Source organism: Kryptolebias marmoratus, linkage group LG9, assembly GCF_001649575.2.
Source record: "Kryptolebias marmoratus isolate JLee-2015 linkage group LG9, ASM164957v2, whole genome shotgun sequence".
Lineage (NCBI taxonomy): Eukaryota > Metazoa > Chordata > Actinopteri > Cyprinodontiformes > Rivulidae > Kryptolebias > Kryptolebias marmoratus.
In genome coordinates this window covers 25,445,668-25,461,030 of record NC_051438.1, presented here as the reverse complement: position 1 = coordinate 25,461,030, position 15,363 = coordinate 25,445,668, and the positions used below count along the sequence as shown (strand labels likewise).

The following is a 15,363-nucleotide window of genomic DNA, read 5'->3' as shown; positions in this document are numbered from 1 at the left end:
TCAGTTTGCTTCAGTTTATTTAGAAAGCACCATTTCACAACAAAAGTCATCTCAGGGCACTGTACAAAGAAGTAAACAGGTCCAGCTCAAATGCAATTACATGCGGTCTGATCCAATCCGGTGTTGGTATAAACTGATTTGGGGACCAAAAATGGAGTTCTGGGTAAACTACAAAGATCTATGCAACTAAACTGTTCCATTACTGCTACATCTACACACGTTTTCTGCTTCTCTTCAGAGATATGTGGAATATCTAAAAGCAACCCCCCCCCATCACCCTCGCCCCAAATGTTGTCTTTAACTGTCCGGGGAAGGTGGGGGCTGTTATTGTTGTTTGTTTTGGGGTTTTTTTACTTTCAGCACCAAAACATGGACTATGCATGTGTGTGATGCCAGGATGGTGCAGACAACAAACAAAAACACCACAATCACCACGAGTCACATTTTCACACACTTTGTTCATACATTAGAAGTTTTCAGCAACAGCTGTTTTCTGACATTGATACAGTGCAAATAAACAATAGCACAACAGACACCATTAAGGATACATACTATTGTTTTCAATACAGCAGATGTTGACAATTTGCATGTTTATTTTTATTTTTTTTTCTCTTTTCTAAACATAAATATGTGTGTACTCAATCTAAGCCTTCAGTGTCCAACAGACTGGTTTTCCTTATTGGTAGAGATCCTTTAACACAAAGAAGGAAATTAATGTCAGGCCATTTATCATTTGTAGTCGGCGGCTTCTGTAAGGTCAAAGCAAGTGTTGAGGCAGCGCACTGTCAGCAGCTAATCCCAATCAGTGGATTCATCTCTGTCAGTCAGAACCAATCAGCTTCATTCTGTCACTCACACGTTTATTTTTCTTTAATCATCGTAGAATCAACACAGCCATACTGTAAACTGGAGCAGATGTTAAACATGTCTACTTCATCTTGATATGCATATTATATTCAGAAAGAGACAACCTAAGACCTGAGAAAATTATTGCAACTCGCAATGTAAGACACAGACCACACAGTGCCCTCGCCTAATCACTTCATATCAACTGTTAAAGTTCAGCTTCACTCATTCACTGATGTATCGAACTTCTTCTTTCTCAGGTCAAATCAATAAAACAAACAGACAGACAGACAAAAAAAAAGCAGATGGCTCATGTTAACGCTGACACCATCCATCACTTTACGTACCCTTTTCTGTCAGTAATAAATACAGTTTTTTCTGGCAGACCTAGTTAAATTATATTTTATCATTTTGCCTATTTTTTCCCCAATTTTAAAAGTACTGAATGTGAATTCAAAAAGGGGAAGTTTTAAACTCCAAGTGAACAACTCGTGGTGGCTTTTCTACATGGTGGTGCTGCTTCCTCAGTTTCCTTCAAGGGACACATCACCTCCAAGGAGATTTTGTTTTTAAAATCTGCACATTAGTAGTAATGCTGAGCACAAACACCAATCATTTTAGGATTCTCCCCCTCCCCACCCTCTCCTCTTAATAGCCCTTAATGCCCCTGCCCCCATGCCACATCTCTCTCATCTCAGGCCAAATATCTTTGAAGTCACTGGTCCCTGTTGTCAGTATAATTTCCCTTTTTCTTTTTTCAAACAATCTCCCTTTTCCCCCCAGACTTTTGGTATTTCTCTAATCGCTTTTCTTGCTTACAGTTCCTGCTGCTGATTTGGACTTGCCAATGTAGGCTTCAAAAAAGAACTGGACAAAGAGCACAAAATAGCTGAGGTACATGAGGGAGGACCACACAATGTTCTGCATGTGGGATGGACACTCCTGGCCCTGCTGCATCCACGAGTACACCAGGTAGTTGACCACACAGCCCATCAGCATCTGGGTGATCTGGGTCAGCGTGATGAACATGGCAAATTTGCGCGACACCTTGAAGCCGGCTGCCCGCAAAGCGTAGTACGAGTACATGACGGCGTGGACCAAGTAGTTCATGGTCATGAACCATCCGCCGCCAGCCACCATGTCTTTGTATGAGTACCAGGAGTAGAGCAGCACTGTAATGTGGTGGTACCAGTGGAGGAAGATGAGCTTCTGTTTCCTCAGGACGATAAAAAGCGTGTCACCTGCAGGTGGGACAGCATACAGGAAAGGATTCTTCAAAGAGAAGAACGTCTCATCTCAATGAATCTTGGCACACAAAGATACTGAAACTAAGCAGCATAGTAGGAAAAACAAAACATATATATAAATATATTTATTGCACTTTTTAACCCCACATAAACAAACACTGTAGCAAAATTAATTTATTTTAAAATATTTACCTCCACAAATTTGATTTTTTTTGATCTGTCAGCACAATAGGGAAACATGTTATGAACTGATTAAGATGAAGACTATCTTAAGTGTCCCATGAGCAAAATTAGAAGAGATTAACTTTTGCAGTTCATCCACATTCAAGGTTAAGGATTAAGGATTTTTCTTATTCAGACAAAGTGGAATTACGAAGCCTCTGAGGGCTTTTGTAAAAACGTGTCATCTTTCACTTGAAGTTTTTTTTTGGAAATCATGTCATTTTCTAATCATCTTGCAGAAATCTTGCCCAAACCTTTGCATGTCGTTATAATACACCCAGCACACAGACGATATCAGACCCGTCTTCACTTACCCAGTTCAGGTGCTTTACTAAGAACAAAAGCGTAAGCCCAGAACTTGCTGACCGGCCCGTTGTAGAAGCCCTGATCACAGACTGACTGTTTGAGCCCTTTGGTCATCAGGACAAACGTCATGTAGCTCCCAGTTCGGATGGCACCAAATATACTACATCAACAGGAACAATGAAGACACTAAATGATTTCATAGCAAAGAGTCAGCAATTTCTAGTTTACCTGTTTTTAAATATTTCCATCTATGCTACTAAGGCTTGTAGAATTGCAGTTCAGTTCTCCAGTGTGACAGTATGCTGCATATACTGAGCAGATAAAGCCTAAATCCAGTGTGTTAGCTCTAAATACAACTTTACGAATTTTGTTGTGCAGCTCTTCTGTTTCTATAATACAAAGAGCCTCTTTTTCTCATCTTAGTATGATGACATAATTACTACTAATAATAATAACAATAATTGCAAATACTACAACATATATGACATAATTTCAGTATTTAAACTAATGAGCCAGAGAAAACCCTGTGAGAAAAGTAAACTTGGGAAAATGTTTGGCCTAATGGAATTAGGCAGATACTCGTTCCCCAAGAGCAGGTTATTTGAAGTTTTTGAAATGTATTATTTATCTGTTAAAGTGTTTTTACCTGAATACAGCAAGCGTGAGGGACCATAGCACCAGTGGTTTCCTCAACTCAAACTTTTCCCTCTGTTTCATGACATGGCGGCCCCCCAGGATACAGGCAGCATAGAGTGCAGAGTACAGAAAGGACTTCTTCCTGTAAACACAAAAAGAGATAACACATCATTTTCTCTGAATTCGTCTTTGTCTCAGCCTTTCTGGTAAGACTAATGTTCAACACAACTGCTGTAAGGGGTCAAAAAGTCTGAACTCTAAGAAACGTCACAAATCCAGCCCAAAAATGTCAAACAGCTATTTATCTTGAATGCATCATATCTTGGTGCATCATGTCTGAAGTTATTTAATTGTTCTGCTCTTAAACAGACGATGCCAACATACTGATTGCGAAGCACAAACAATATCCGCACTGATTTCTTATCAGTGTCTGGAGTTAAAATCTGAGCCGACGTCCAAATGTCACGAAATGCTTAAATTTTAGTTTGTGATTATTGCTGTGCTACATGAAGTAAAGGGCTCCTGCTGAACCACCACCTGGATGCACTGAATCCGAAGAAAAGCATTTCCCAGCACTCAGCAGAAAATAGAAAGCACAGGTGGTCCGACTTGACAGACAGGAAGCTGAGCAGCGCAAACAAAGGACTGAAGCATGCAACCAAAAACCAGATCAGCTTTGGTTTCCTATTGGACAGGGAGCCAAAAAAGCCAAAAAGTTTAGAGGAAGTAAACTTTGATGTTTATGTTGCAGGTTACGGTTGGTTTGTGACCCCTTATAATGTTCCATAAATCTGCAAATATGACACAAACTAAATGTTTCGTTCAGTTAGCAGCTCAGAGCGGAGTCAGTCTGCCTCCTCATCTTTACCTCCACCTGCCTACAACAACAAATAATGCTGCATTCACTGCACCTCAGGACACTCGGGGTCTTTGTTTTATGCTTCTTACCAACTGTAAATCATCATCATCATCAAAATATTATCAAATTATGTTAGTTACACCAGAAACTTGAGCAAAAGTTCAAATAATATCTTTGAGTGTTCTGATATATCACACTCAATCTAGAAGAAAAGCCCGCCTGATAAAACATCACTTAGTCCGTTTTCAGACCCATTAAATGAAATCTCTCACTCCTGACTCGAGGAATTAAAGACGTGCAGCATCTGTCTGCTCTGGGAAGTGAGGACCAGAGGACAAATGGGTGACAGTGTACTAATTTCTCTCACAATAAGAGAAAGATTGCAGGTTTTATAAAAATAAAAGGCATCTTTGTGCGTTCTACTTTTTTTCTAAGGGCAAAACATGCCACATCAATCTGTTAGTGGCCTCCTCTGCAGAACAAAGGACAACTCAGTCTGGGCAAAGTCAAAAGAAGCTGCTTTCACAGAATGACAACAGGACTGCAGAATGACATCACCGTTTCTCCCAGACGTGAGCACGTCTCCCCCGTTTTATTCTCCCTCCACTGGTTTCCAGGCCATCTTAGAATTGATTTTTAACTTTTATGGTTCTTGCCCCACCTTATTCAGCTGATCTAGTAGCTTTCCTTGAGCATGAGAGGACCTTAAGATCAACTAATACATCTTCACCATTTTTCCCTAAGTCTACATACAAACGTTGGGCTGACCGGGCCTTTTGGGTCGCTGCATCCAGACCGTGGAACTGACTACCTCAGGACCTGGGCCTTTTTAAACCCAATCTTAAAACCTTTTTATTCAGGCAGGCTTTTAATATCTATTAGTTTTTGTATTGTTTTTTATGGATTTCTTTTAACTTTTGTATTGTGAAGCACTCTGTGCACCATTTGGCTGCTGTAAAGTGCTTTATAAATAAATATTGACTGATTGATTGATTGTTTGATTGATTGATTTCTCAACCACAAAGGGAGAAGGGCAGGACAGAGTAACACACAACAAAGTGGCCTACATACTGTAGTGTAGCTGGAGAGAAAGCAGAGGAACAATTCCAGTATTTCATCCAAGGGGAAAGGTACACTGAGTATCTTCTAGATATAATGAGATCCTTTGCAGACGAAGATACTGCATGAGAAATCTGTTTAACACTCTGCACTCAGAAAAACAAACAAAAAAAGGAAAAGGGTCAATTTCTGTGCCCAAAAGTGCAGACAGAAAAGCAGGCTACAAAACAAACGGTCTTTCAGGTCGTTACTGTCGTCCTTCGATAATATTTTAAAGGCACAGAATTGTTAACAGGAGCAAAATTATACTTTTAATGACTTTGGGCCACAGGAAACAGTGCAGATAATAAGTATTAAAAAGTAAGATCATGAATTCAGAAGAGTTTTGTTTGTAAAAAATAAAATTGCCATTTATACTTTTTAATAGTTTCTTTGCAAATTAATCATTTTATAAACTTTAATAATTATTAAGCAATGGGTTCTTACCGATTTGACTGAAAATATTTTGTCTTATATAGGTGAGTTACTCCTCACTGAAAAGAGAGACAAAGCCATGTTGCATTTCCATCTACTGAACCAAAACTTAATGGAAACTCAGGTTCTAATTTGGAACCAAGATTCAAATTCAGCTCGGTAGTTTGAAATAACCCCAACAACCTGACAAACAGACAAACTAGGCCAACTGGTGAAGTAATAACTGAGTCAATAAAACCATGTGGGAACAGGGAATTGTTTACTTTTGCTATAAAATCATTATCTTACAGGACCAGCAGGGGTCAGCGTTCCACATTATAGCCAAACTCTAATATTGCATCTGAAACATTAAAATTGCCTTGTGGCTTTTCTGCTTCATCAGATATATCTGCTTACTTTTTTTTTTTTTTTTTTCCACTGACAAAAACCTTTAAATGACAGAAGCAGGGATACAGTTGACCAAAAACGACACCGTGCTGACATCTAAAACCTCAATGTTTTAATTCAGCTCAGTGACTACTTTCATTGCTGGGTCAGAGCCCCATCAGTGATGAATCAACTGAACCCCCCCAGCTCTTTAATTTCATATGACACTGATGTGCTACGAAGGCACCAAAAACCCAGCTTAAATATGTGGTTGAACAAGTGACTCACTGTTATTTTTAAAACACAAGAAAAAGCTAAACCTCTCTCACTTACAAAGAATAATTTAGGTATATGCATGCAGCTAGCCTGTTCAGTTGTTATCTGTGGGTAACTGATTTGAGGGTCATGTTTCATGTTTTTTTGTTTTCTCACTTTAAATTAGGTCTTCAGGACGTATTTGGGAACAATAAGTTCAAGATCCTGTGTCAAAAAATGTTGATTGTAATTCTCTTTGTAGCAAATATTAACACAGAAATGACTTTTCTGTAACAAAATAACTATTACTGTGGTTTATATTTTTAATAGCTGATAATAAACCTTCCCATCTTATTTTCTAAGCCAAAGTATTCCATATATGCAGCCTACTGTGGTATATTTAGAAAATACATTACCCTGTTGTCAGAAAAATAATAACAGGGTGAAGAAGCCTAAGGGCCCAGTCAAAGCTGACAAGGTTGCTGCTGCTTGTTGTTGTTGTTGTTGTAAAGACCTTGAAGAACCAGAAACTGTCTTCAGTCACAAAACTCTGTGACCCTTTCTATGCAAACGTCACTTTACATGACAGGCCGAATAAGCAAAATGACCAGGGTGCTGAAGGTTTTAGGGCTGCACAATATTAAGAAAACATGCATGTGTAACAGTATTGTAGAATACTGCGACAGCGAAGTCAGCTGCAATAAACCCCACATGTTCTGTCATCACGATGTTCCCAACACTCTCCATGTGCCGGCTGTGGGGATTTGGGGGAAAGGGGGTCCATCTGATTGCTATATTTTTTGCATGCAGTTTGTGTCTGCAATTTGTTTGAATATTTTGCTCCCTGATATTTTAATATTGATATTTTCTTATGTTTCTGTAACAATATTGACCAGAATCTATTATGTTAGTGTTGATCAAATTTAGATCTTGTTTTCAGTTTGGAAAAAAAGCTGTAATGGAAGAAATTAAGAAACAAAAAGCATCTGATCCCCTGTTAGACTTTCTAATACAAAGTGTAAGAAACTGAATAGGTCAGAAGATCAGATGGTTAAACTGGAAACACAAGGGTGCTGAGGTTAATGTCCCACACAGGCCAGATGCTTAAAACTAAGTTTAGATTTTTCTACCAAAAGGCATTAAAGAGTTAAAACAAAAAACAACAATGTCAGCTACATCAGCTCCACAGACAGAAATGTTGGTAACTGTTCAAAAGTAAGCTTTAATATCAGTCGGCCTACAAAGAAATCTGTGTTCCTCCTAATCTCTACTCACAGCTTTGACTCCCATTATCTGTTCTCAGCTCCATGTCGTGAAGCAGGTGACAAATATTGCACCAGCACGCAGCATTTTTGTATTTTTTTTTTTTCTGTAAATGCTCTGTCATGTCTGGATAAATCCAGAATGAAGGCTTGACGAAGGCAGCGATGTTGCATATTCACTGTCTGAAAATAGAATATCAGAAATACAAGTGTGAATGTACCTTCACACTCCCCTGTTCCTCTACAGCTCAACACGGGTTCTCAGCCTTCCAATCCACCCCAAACATTCAAAACATGGCTTTACAATACTGGAAACATGCTGCACATGGTTTCAGAAACAAAAGGCAGCATAGAACATCCATTTTACAACTACAAAAGAGCTAAAAAACTTAAACTACAGTATAAATTGAAGTATTTGGGAAATCTGCTTAAACTAATAAGAGTGCCATTTTTATAGTAAAGGCCAAATATTACAAATCAAAGCTACCATTTCAGAAACGTCTCTGGTTAACTTGTGTCTACATGAGACAATATGTGCTTACAGGAGGGTTGGGGAAATACGCTCGACTCGGCTGTTTGTCAAAGCGGCCCGATGCAGCACAAATGAAAAACTACAGTGTCAGATCGCTTCTGGAATCAGCATGAATCTGAGGAACAGAATCAGCACAGTTTCCTTGACTGCTGCAAGGTTGGAGACATTTCAGCAGTTGGATGTTTGAGCATCAGTATGATGGAAAAAGAATACACTGTATGTCTCTCTAAGGGAGTAACTTAAGAGACAATCCTTGTTAATGTTTTCACACAGAATGGTATGCAAAAGGCAACACAAAAGGAATCTCTGGCATTTCTTACATGTGTGATTATTATCAGTGAGGAAGATATTGGGCGCTGGTCTGGTCTGCGTTGCTGCTGCATCCTGATAACAATCTGATGTCTTTAAAAAAAAAAGTTCAAAAAAACAGTCAATTAAAACCCACAAACCAAACTGAAACGACTATTTATCAGCCTGAAAGCTGGCTTTGCTCAAACCAAGAAGTTCAGACATCAACCTACAGTACTTTATACAAGTAGTTTATGATAGTCACTGTACTCAAATTCTTTAGCAAAGTACATGACAACATTGTTGCTTTAGATACCCCCCCCTCCCCCACTGACAGTGTTGTATAAAGCTGCTGGCAAATCTGCTGGGTAACTTGGATCTGTATAAGCTGGCCCAGGAGATTTCACCTGTTATATAATTCTGTTTCAGCCTGAGGATGACTCTGCAGGCCTGTGAGCTGGTGTCCAACTTCATTGCCAGTGGGTGTTTTTTACAGTGTCACTCGTGGCAATGGCATGCAAAACAAATATGTAAATGGGTGCACACAAAAGCACACCAGTTTAGCTTACTTCCCAGACAGTGTTATGCTTCCTAAACTACTATACAAAGAGTAGGATGAGCATAGCACCAATAAAACAAAACAAAAAGGTGCTGTAGATAAAATGTAACAGTTACAGAAAACCTGTTATCCAGGAAACTACAGACAATAGATGTAATTTATAATGTTAATTCATTTACACAAGTCTAATTATTAATGTAAAAAGGGGCTGCAATAATGAAGCTAACCACACTGTAACCCTTGCCAAATAAAACTCCAATGCCTGAGGCAGATCACAGGACTTTTACTGGCAGGTATTTTGGCAAAAGAATCCATTTGTACTGTAAAAAGCACCATGACAGTTAGCATACAACTTGTATGCCAACTGCCACCTTGCTGTAGTGTTAGCAACACATTACCAGGTGCCAGTGAAAACAAGAAACATGTTTATTAAGGACAATAGTCACATAAGCTATTTGAATTCTTATAATTACATGAATGACTTAATAAAAAAAAGAAAATCACTTTCCGCATCTAATCAAAACCAAATCAAATGAAGTTTTAATTATAGCCCTTTTCACACTATGGATGTGTGATCAGACCACGAAGTCAATCCCCTCGTTAGCGTACTTTTAGTCAATTGCACAAAAACCAATCAGGCTGGCTGAATCACATGATGATGTTTGCTTACACACATGCAACCAGCAGAGTGATAGCAGCACAGCTGGTTAGAGTGTAGGCCTGAAAGCACTGCCGCCCACTTCCCACCAACTCAGCTTTAGAACTACATTCATGGCTGGATCAACTTTTACCTCCTCCTCCTTCATCCCACCTCAGTTTTATCCCAGTCATGTGACATCAATGTGTGATGGTGAGGATTCTCAGTCCTCCAGGACAAGGCAACTGGACATCTACTATGTAGCAAAAGAAATTTTGCTTCACACAGGGGAACTATTTTAATTCAAAACTGGATAGTTCCAAGCTGTATGAGATGCTCTATTTAGGAAAGCTAAATTTGCATGCAGATGAATTTCACTCCCCTCCCTCCTGAGGGTTGTTAGGGCTTTCAGGACATCAACATGGGATGAGTGTGTCTATGGTCTGGATTCAAAGTGTTGTGTGAAAGGGGCTTATGAATGAAAACAAAGGGTTTTTGAGCTTGTATAGCTTTGAATAAACAGCAACATGCAGATTTTTTACCAAATCTATGCACTTCAATTATCACTTCAAGGATTATTAACCAGAAGGGCAAAGGATTAGAAATATGGCATAGAAAGAGAATATGACAAATGAAGTGGATCATGGACCAATCCAGTTTGCAAGCTTTCATTGCATATTTCCTGATCTCGTTTCACTAATATGCAACACAACTAAAAATAAAATTACATTTAAACCAAATCACTGTAAAAGACACTACTTCCTCCTGTGGTTTAAGCTTTTCCTTAAAAGGCTGATAAAATATAAAAGTCACAAAGGACTGCAGCAAAACCTTAGGCAGGACCTAATTTTGTCACTGGCCTCCCCTATGACTAAAGAAAGGGGAATGAAGCTAAAATCAAGCCTGAGGATGGGTCAATGCGGTCAAGACCGATCAGCATCACCGTGTGAAGCTCTTCTTAAAATGTCCAATTATGCAAAAATGAATATCCATAAGAATGTTGAAAACATAAGAGATACTGAACACAGGAGATTTTGGTTTTCTACAATCAGCTGAAAACATTTCAGTGTGCTTCAGTTTCGGGTATTTGCAGAGTTACAATATCTGATTAAGAACAATTTTTTGTCATATGTATGGAAAGCTATGTATTCACAGTTAGAAATTTTTGAAAAAAAAAAAAAGAAAAAACAAAACTAATTCACCTCAAATTCATGTCTACTATCATTTAAAGTAGAAGTGTTATCAACCAACTATTGCTTGCCAAATTATGTTTTCTTTTAAGTTCCCTGACTGGATCACGGTATCTAATATCTGGTATCTACAGGCATGCAGATATGAGAACAGCTGAATTCTTGAAAAACCAAGAATGCATATATAAATTGTAGAAGAAAAAAAACATTTATGTTAAAATCACTAAAACTCTTAATAATAGAAGGTATCTACTGGTCTCTTACATCCGACAGAAGGGCTCAAACCATTAAAACAGAGCTGGAGCGCTCTCGGACTGCACAAGTAACATGAAACTTAAAGGAAAGAGTTATCGACTGAACTCATCAAGGCCTGGAAACCTGACCCTACCCCGAAGCTCACACCTACACGGCTGTCAGTCAGCAAAGATGCCTGATAAACAAAACTGATCAGCTGTGTTGAGATTTTAAAAAAAAACATGCCTAAACTTTGAACACATTATTAGACCCCAAACATAACTCAAAACTTCTTCAACTTGGACATCTTAAAGTGAAGTCTAAATTGAATCAAGATGAGCTTTCTTTAGAAACCCTTTACTGAGAAAAAAAGGTACCCAGTCTTTTCAAAGAAACTGAAATACGAGTTGACTGTCACAAGTAAATGCAGAATTGAATTAGAGGCCATTTATCCTTGATGAGCTGAAGAAGCGGTTAATGGGACAAGATTAACTAGGTTTAACTGAGTGTTACAGAAGAAGTTAACTAAAATTAATAACATCGAACTGAGAATGTACCAGAATCCAGTTTAAGCAGTGATTCTGAGGACAGTGTGATACACTCTTCAAACTGAAAGGAAACAGTAACAAACACAACAAGTGAGAAAAAAAAACAAACACTTTTTGTCTTTTAATGTAATAATCAGCTCACACGGTCCACCTCAGGTTTGTTACAGTCAGTCGTTTTGGTCTCTTTCCTCAGCGGTGTCAACTTTGATTAAGTGGATGCAATTGATTACAGGAGGAAGAAGACATAAAGTTTGATTCACACAACATTTAAGTCTTTGTTTTCTCCTTCCACTTTCTTAATTGCTTACTTTGTAATGCTGAACTGCCTGCTGCTTGTCTCTTGGAAATATATCAGATCAATGTACCGAGCCGTGTTTATCTCATTCATACCAAATAAGAGCAAATAAGCTTTTTTAACCTTTTATCTATGAGAATAAATGATTAAAAAGATACTATGTGAAGATTCCTCGTCACTGATTGACAAACTGAGACTCAAAAAGAACTTAAAGTTGTCCCTATCTTAGCAAGGTGCCATTTAGGGGAATTTTACTCAAATTTTGAAGAAGTAAATTTATATTCTTTCTGAACATTTATTCGATTTTTACCCTAGCAGAGACAGAAAACTTTGAGTTTCCAGTTTCAGCTGCATGCAGATTACAGTTTTCACAAAGTCAGATCAAAAACTACATTAAGCCAAAGTAGTAAACAAGCGAAATAAACAGGAATTTACAGTCTGTGTAGTTTTTATACAGATAAATGACACTTCAACTGAATAACCGTGTCTATAAAAAAACATAAGCTTGTTATGCTGCACTGAGCAGAACCCTAAACTGTTTATCTATCTGCCTTCAAACCTTTTATTCTTAGACCTCACCCTTGAGCCAGAAAAACAAGTCAGTTATTTCATTTTTGCACCCTGTAAATGTTATAAAGAACCGATCACATCCTATTTTTCCATGCTTGTTGCCTCTAAGGGCCATGTGCACTGGCCCGGTCTGATATCCTGTAGCAGACTACAGGAACGGCACAGAGAGGTCGGCACAGATCAGCTGCACTCTGATTGGTTAAAGCTCTGTCAGCAGACATCAGAAGATGAATGCTATTGGTGGGCTGTCAGTACTAGGGTATGGACAGCTCCATAACACTGCAACCACGCTGCCTCCCTCTTTTTAACTGACTCACACTCGCACGTTTCACTGAATGAGGGCAACAAAAAAGGCTCCAAAGGCTGCATTTAGGTGGGTGGGGGGAAATTATTTAGAATATGACTCTACTCTACAAACAGTCCAAACTGATGGCAGAAGAGTCCAGATGAACAACCTGCTTCTGCTGCGGTGCTTCGTGGAAATCCTGCTGCATGTTTAATGAAGCTTACTTCACGCATGATTCATTTCGTTGTGCTCACAGGCATTTCTTGATCAACCTGGCATGGACCTGGACAGCAATGACCCTCCAGTGAGTCCACTCAAAGGATAGTTGGATAAACCTACGCAGAAAATGCTCCACCGCACACAACCGCTAGGCAATATTTACTTATCAGTAAAACATCAGCATTACTACTGCGTGTTGTGCAAACCCTCAGACATCACCCTGGGCAAACAGTGACACAACACCTTATTTCTATCTATATTGATCTATCAGTCCTTTAAATATAAATGTTATAATACTGACTGTAAGAGACTCAGGTGAGCTTCTTTAGTGATTAAAATAAAAAATAACCAGCAGTTTAAGTCTCCTCTTTTGTCAAAAAACTTAATTAATCAATAAATAAATAATGATTCCCAATATTGACAGTGGTATGCATTTTTAAAGCATTTTTGAGCGATTTTCAGTTGTGCTCTGAAACTTCTGGGCTTGAACAAAAGTTGTTACATGATGATGTCACCCAGCTACATATTTTGAACGATTACTTTAAAAAAAATGTGTTTCAAATTTAAAATGCAGTCACGTGAGACTTAAAGGTACTCACTGCAAGGACATGAAAACCAGTCAAAATAAAAACTTGATAAAGTAAAGAAACAAACATTTTAGTATGGATGGTTAACATGGCCTTAAATCAAAGATCTGTAAGCGAAATTTGTGAATGGCTGCCAACGACCGCGTGTTCGTTTAACTCCATAAACAGCTCAAGTGACTGAAAACAGGCTGACAATGGAAACGCCCATTGTAGAGCCGTTAGGGATGGAAAAGTCGGACATATTTACGCTCAGATTCGTTGATTAAAGTGCAGATAAAAAAAAAAGAAATGTTAGGTTTGAACATTTAACTTATCTGTCTACAGGTTTTGCAAAATTCTGTGTTTCAACATCGAGCTCTGACTTTACGGCCCTCCACCGCCCTGATTGATCCCCAATATTTACTCTCGACAGCCGTCTTAGTCCCTTTTCTTTTAGCAGCAGATTCACTCTTATATGTTTTGGTTTTTTTCTGAGATTCTTCGCTTGTCTGTTTCCACCATCTTTACCTACAGCCATCCTAATGAAGACCAATCATGGCTCAAGCTTGCAATTGGTTTTCAGCATATTTAGCTGAGGGCTTTGTTTACATTAAGTGCGTACCCACATTCCAGAACTGCATTTTTCAAAACCACTCTTTCACATTGCACCATTTGATATAGTTCAGGATAACCTTTTCATGTCTGATTTTCAGACTTTGCAGTGTGTAGCTTTAAAAACACAACATGTGCAATTTGATTTTTTTCTGTCAAACTACTTTTGTTTTATCTGACTGAAAGGACAAAATCAGGATTAGTCTGGTGGACATGAAGTGTGTCAGCACAGCCAGACAGGGCTTAATAAACTCCTGGCCCAGTGACTGGGTGGATGAGGCAGCTGGAGGATGGATGGATGGATGACCTTTACAAAAAGGAGAACAAACACCAGGACGTCAAGGACAAACCCGAACCCAGAAGGATGCACAATAATGCGGCTGTTGTTCAAACCCATCTAGGCCTGGGTGATATTTCCTCCCCCCTGCTCCTCCGTTTTACAGGCATAATGTTCGGTAATTTGCAGATGATGGTTATGGAGCCTGATCTAACAGGATGATACCGGGAGGATTAATCCCGCCGAGCAGAGCGGACGCATCATGCGCCTCCAGCTCGGAGGAAACGTGTCCGCCTCGACCCCCGGTTACAGAAATGTGACATCTGAAAAGCGTGAGAGCACCAGCCTTACCAGTTCTCCTGCATCCATCGGATGGCTTCTTCCTCGTTGAACTGTCTCTCGAATTCATACTCGTGCAGGGCTAACACCGACATGTTCACACGGTTTCTCTTCACGCCACTGAAACAAGACGGATCTCGGACTCGGTGCTTCTCTGTCGTCTGCTCTCCTTCAGCCGTGGACTCGCATCGCCCGCGCCGCTGTCTGGACCTCGCGGTCGGCAGTCAGTCCCTCTCTGCTGCCTTCCTCCTCCTCCTCCTCCTCCTCCTCCGGCTGACTGATGAGCCTACGCCCTCTTCCTGAAGGTGGTGTCCCCCAGGTCCTAGCGCCGCCGCTCTGTTACAACATGTGGCTCTCTGGTTCCTCTGCTGCGGCTCTTTATGAATGTTTATATTCAGAACCACAACAGGAAAAGTTGTCCAGCTTTCTGTAATATGTGAGGAAACTGTCTGTAACAGGATGATTAGATTAAAACATAAAAAAACAAACATCCGTTTTCTTTACCTGCATCTCCTTTCCAGGTTGCAGGGAGCTGGTGTCTATCTCCAGCCATCACTGGACGAGAGGCGCAGGACACCCTGGACAGGTCGCATGTCCATCACATAGGGACAAACAACCATTCACACATAGGGACAATTTTAAAGTTACCAATTAACCTAATGTGCATGTTTTTGGTCTG

At 39.5% G+C, this 15,363-nt stretch overlaps 1 protein-coding gene across 1 annotated transcript; it reads right to left on the bottom strand.

Annotated features, from left to right (window-relative positions):
• Nucleotides 1–14,935, bottom strand: elovl6 (ELOVL fatty acid elongase 6). The gene is made up of 4 exons (XM_017417420.3): nucleotides 14,697–14,935; nucleotides 3,268–3,399; nucleotides 2,630–2,781; nucleotides 1–2,087 (listed from the first exon to the last, which is right to left on the bottom strand). The coding sequence occupies exons 1-4, from the start codon at nucleotides 14,777–14,779 to the stop codon at nucleotides 1,645–1,647; spliced, it is 810 nt and encodes a 269-aa protein (XP_017272909.1). The 5' UTR covers nucleotides 14,780–14,935; the 3' UTR covers nucleotides 1–1,644.
• Between the last annotated feature and the right edge of the window lie 428 nt (nucleotides 14,936–15,363).